Below are 4,617 nucleotides of genomic sequence, written 5' to 3'. Positions count from 1 at the left end.
AAAATTTTGTTAACAAGCTCAAAATTATGCTGAAGTCACGGTATACTATGATATGGAATAGCCCATATCTTTATAACTTGTAAAAAACAAATTGAAGGGTACCCGACCCAATGGTGATAAATACGTGAAGGACATGTTCATTCAAATTCGTTGGCTTGTTGCTTAAAAAAATTGATGTAGGACAGCCTAGGCTTCCCACCTAGATTAGTCCTACCGTAGACCTTAATCTTTCCACCTAAGGTGTTTTGACTCACCACTAAACAATCACAATGCAATTTCTGCAAATAATCTCAATAATTCTAATAATAGTTTGTGAATACAAAAGAAATCACCCGAAACTTTATATGCAGCTTCCAAGAATCACAAAGATAAGGATAAACTCTCCTAAACAATTTCAAATACTAATCAGTTAGTATTTGAAATTATTTAGAATTATCAGATTAGTATTTGAAATTTTTTAAGATTATTAGATCAGTATTTGAAATTGTTTAGAATTATCAGATATAGTATTTGAAATTGTTTAGGATTATCAGATAGGATTATCAGATATAGTATTGAAATATCTGATAGTCCTAAAAAATTTCAAATACTAATCCGATAATCCTAAACAAAGGATAATTATGAACAACTAATCCTAACTAACTCAACTACCAACCCAAACAAAACAAATAACTATCTTACAATATGAAATTATCCACTGAAAATCTAAAATGAAATATTGAAATAACATTTGGTTATGCTTCTGCATTAAAAATGAAACTCAAATGCTCTTGTAATTAATGACACGTAACATGTGATCATTGGAAGCAGTAGAAACCAAGCACTGGCCTCTGCCTATAAATACCACCAAGCCATTCCTCTCAGACACATTAACTCGATCAATTCAAGCCAGAAACCACAACTTTCATAGGCTCAACTTACTGGGGGTTCTTCGTGCACATTGTGATAATGGCTTTTGTTAAATTCTCTCTCTTTACTCTTCTAGTCCTCTTTTCTCTTTTACTGAATCCAACCTCTGCCTTCAACCCCAAGCTGCTTAATGTCTCTAGGCTTCAATCTAGCACTAGTTGGTCACCTGCGGGTGCAACCTGGTATGGAAGCCCCACAGGTGCCGGGAGTGATGGTAAATGAGAACAAATTAAGCTTACAATATCACATATTGATACAATATTTTTGCAAAATATGACATTTGTTCCAGACAATGTGCTTGATTTTTCATAATTTTGCCTGGTAGGGGGTGCTTGTGGATATGGAACTGCCGTAGACCAAGCACCATTCTCTTCAATGGTGTCTGCTGGAGGCCCTTCTTTATTCAATTCAGGCAAAGGATGTGGAGCTTGTTATCAGGTGCAAGCCCCTATGTCTCTTTGGAAAAGTGTAGATTTACTTGGATAAAGTTTGTCTCTAAACCTACTTGGAGTCATCTTTTTTAACTTATTGCATGACAAATTATATGACTATCCATGTATATTATCTAAATAAGATACATAATTTATTAAAATATTTATGTGACTAAGACTACACATGAATGATCTCTTTAATTCCTGCATATTTAGTTGAAAGAAGAAGGCTCCAAAGGGTGGCGGGAGTGGGGACCTAGGGGGCCCATGGCCCCCTTGAAATTTCAAAAATCCCTCTTCTATCTTTATTTTTGGTAAAAAAATGAAGAAGTAATTTTCAATATAAATTTAAATAATTTTCCCCCTAAATTTTACTAAAAACATGGAACACATTTATTTATATGATTAATGCAGATTTTGTTTACTCTAATTATTTTTATACTATAAATTACTCATTAATTCAAACTGTGTTTAATGTATTCAAATAAATAGAAACATTTACATATTATTTATGTAATGTTTCTTTTCTCTAATTACTCTTATACCATATTCGCACATCATAGAGATATATAAGTAAATATTTTTAATAAAAACATTCTTTTTGCTTTTCATTTAGAAAATTAGAGATATGAACATTATTTTTTTCCGTTGAGAAGAACAATAAAGGTTGACTTCATGGTAAGGAATTAACAATATATTATATTTTATTAATGTTATATATATATATATATATCTATATATATATATATATATATATAAATAAAAAAAAAAAAAAAAAAAAAAAGAAGTATCAAGAACCATATAGAGTTCAGTAACATATAGTCTTTGTTACTAGCTACCAAAATGGATTAGAAGACTAGAAAAAAAGGGTGAGAGTGAAGACGGAGGGAGTGAAAATTGTATAGAAGTGTGAACCTCACAAAATCATCTTGTACGTATTGGTTGATTTCAGGTGAAGTGTACGGCGAATCAGGCATGCTCGGGGAATCCGGTGACTGTCGTTATCACTGATGAGTGCCCTGGATGTGTCGCAGAGTCTGTTCGTTTTGATTTAAGCGGCACTGCCTTTGGAGCCATGGCAATTTCTGGTCAAGAAGATCAACTACGCAACGCTGGAGTCTTGCAAATTCAATATACAAGGTAATTGCCGTTACAGAGAGGCTAAGGGAATAAATAAATAAATAGTACATTCTTATTTCTTGAAATGTGACAAAATGCTTCAACTCATGTCCTTGAAAGTCCACATTTTGGCATGGTCTATCGTGTCAACTGTCAAGTGCAAGAGATTATTGCTCAATTTCAAATATTTTGACTTTATATTATCATTCTTTAACTTTCTCAACATTTTCTTTTGGTCAATTGCCATTTCATCATCTTCTTGTCTAATATGACTAAAACTATGGTTTACAATAACGCAGAGTTCAGTGCAACTATCCAGGTGTGTCCATAGCCTTTCACGTTGATTCTGGCTCCAACCCCTATTACTTTGCTTCCGTAATTGAATATGAAGAGGGAGATGGAGACGTATCTGCAGTTGACCTTAAACAGGCACTTGACTCGAGCACATGGCTTTCCATGCAGCAATCATGGGGTGCAGTTTGGAAACTTAATTCCGGCTCAACATTGCAAGCTCCTTTCTCCATCCGCTTGACCTCGGCCGTGTCCGGAAACACTGTTGTAGCTAACAATGTCATTCCAGCTGGTTGGCAACCGGGCCAAACTTATCGATCAGTCATCAACTTCTAATCCTAAATAATTAATATGCTTGCCTTTGGTCCTAGCTAAAGGAGGTGGGAAAAAAAATATAAGTATATGTTAATGAAAAATATTTGTAGCTTTAAATTTACGGTGAAGATGAATTAAAAGTCAGCTTGTAGTTAAATGACTTTATGTTTGTCTTTGTACACCTACTATGAATACTGTAGACTTACCTTCTGTAGAAAAACATGACCAGGAGTCTTTTTTTTTCTCCCTCTGATTATTATTTTCTTTTTCTACATTTATCATGTTACTATGTCTTAGATTTTCTCCATTTGGAAATTTAACGTGGTTCACATTTCACATGGAATTTATTAGAATTAATTAATTATTATATAGGCCAAACTACACTATTGGTTTCTTAAGTTTGTCAAGCGATCGATTTAATTTAGCCACTCATGTTTCACGTTAGCACTATTGGTCCGTCAAGTTTTAAAAAACAAGGTTTATTAGTTATTCAGTTAACTACCAGTAGTTTTAATGCTTACTTAGCTAATGGATTGATATGTAGCATTTTTAAATGATATGACAACATTTTTAATATTAAAAAAATTAAACTTTATTTTTACACAAAAGCAAACCCATGACTTATTTTAATATCCAATAACTAGCTCATTATGAAATGGGGAGTAATTCTTAAGTACTCTCAAATTATGGAAAATTGTGTTTCATCCTCTCACATTCATGGTAAAGTCTACTCATTAAATTCATGGTAGGGTTCACCATAAATGTGAGAAGAGAGAGTATTATTTCTTTGTGCTCCGGGAGTACTTAAGAATTTTCCTGAAATGAGTCTTCCCTATTAATTTAATAATAGAATATTAAATACAATTTTACTTATGTCTTTACTCTTTGGGTCATTTACTAACAAAAACCAAAATGGAAAGACTCAGGTACAGTAATTATGTGATGTTCTTTAGATTCCCTTCTTAAGATTCAGCCATGTGAATTTTTTCTCATAGGATGGAAGTGTATTTTAGTTAAGTGTCACATGGCTAAATTTTAAGAGAGAAACCTAAGGAATAGCACATAAGGTACTATACCTAAGTTTTGTCCAAATTAAAATAAATTGGAGTGATAGCTTAGTGGTACCGACATCTTCTATGATGTCTTGGGTTGAAAAGAGGTGGTTGAAGACGCACCTTCTCCCCTCCCTATTTATCTAGAAGACAAAAAAAGAAATGAAAAGAATCTTTTTCTCTTAGGTCTCGTTTGAGAGGAGGGAATGGAATGGAATAGAAAGGAATAAAAAGAATCATTTTAGAATATTCTTCCATTACCTTGTTTGGGAGTTTTAATGGAGGGAATGAAAATTTCATTCCCTTGTTTGGGAGTTTAAGTGGGAGGGAATGGAATGGGTAGAAGAGAGTACTCATTCCTCTCTATTATTTTAAAACCTCAAATTTTCATTCCTCCCAAACTTGGGAGAAATAGGAGAGAATAGAATTAGATTTAATGATTTTTTTACTAGAACTTCCAAAATATCTTTATATATTCAACTTTTTATTTTAAAATAGGG

The 4,617-nt window shown here is 33.0% G+C and overlaps 1 protein-coding gene across 1 annotated transcript; it reads left to right on the top strand.

The window, feature by feature from the left end:
- Positions 1-817: 817 nt before the first annotated feature.
- LOC112000116 (putative expansin-B2) lies at positions 818-3,254 on the top strand. Its single transcript, XM_024032226.2, has 4 exons — positions 818-1,123; positions 1,235-1,347; positions 2,293-2,480; positions 2,759-3,254. The coding sequence occupies exons 1-4, from the start codon at positions 949-951 to the stop codon at positions 3,084-3,086; spliced, it is 804 nt and encodes a 267-aa protein (XP_023887994.1). The 5' UTR covers positions 818-948; the 3' UTR covers positions 3,087-3,254.
- The last annotated feature ends 1,363 nt before the right edge of the window (positions 3,255-4,617 follow it).

This window comes from Quercus suber, unplaced genomic scaffold (genome assembly GCF_002906115.3).
Source record: "Quercus suber isolate HL8 unplaced genomic scaffold, Cork oak 2.0 scaffold_629, whole genome shotgun sequence".
NCBI classification, from domain to species: Eukaryota; Viridiplantae; Streptophyta; class Magnoliopsida; order Fagales; family Fagaceae; genus Quercus; species Quercus suber.
Note: the sequence above shows the minus strand (reverse complement) of the source record. Positions and strands in the feature narration are given on the sequence as shown.

Bases quoted from the DNA above. Each gene is read 5' to 3' on its own strand.
- LOC112000116 (XM_024032226.2), top strand. From the start codon at position 949: ATGGCTTTTGTTAAATTCTCTCTCTTTACTCTTCTAGTCCTCTTTTCT. The intron at 1,124-1,234 runs GTAAATGAGAAC...TTTGCCTGGTAG, and splicing joins CACAGGTGCCGGGAGTGATG to GGGGTGCTTGTGGATATGGA. The intron at 1,348-2,292 runs GTGCAAGCCCCT...GGTTGATTTCAG, and splicing joins GATGTGGAGCTTGTTATCAG to GTGAAGTGTACGGCGAATCA.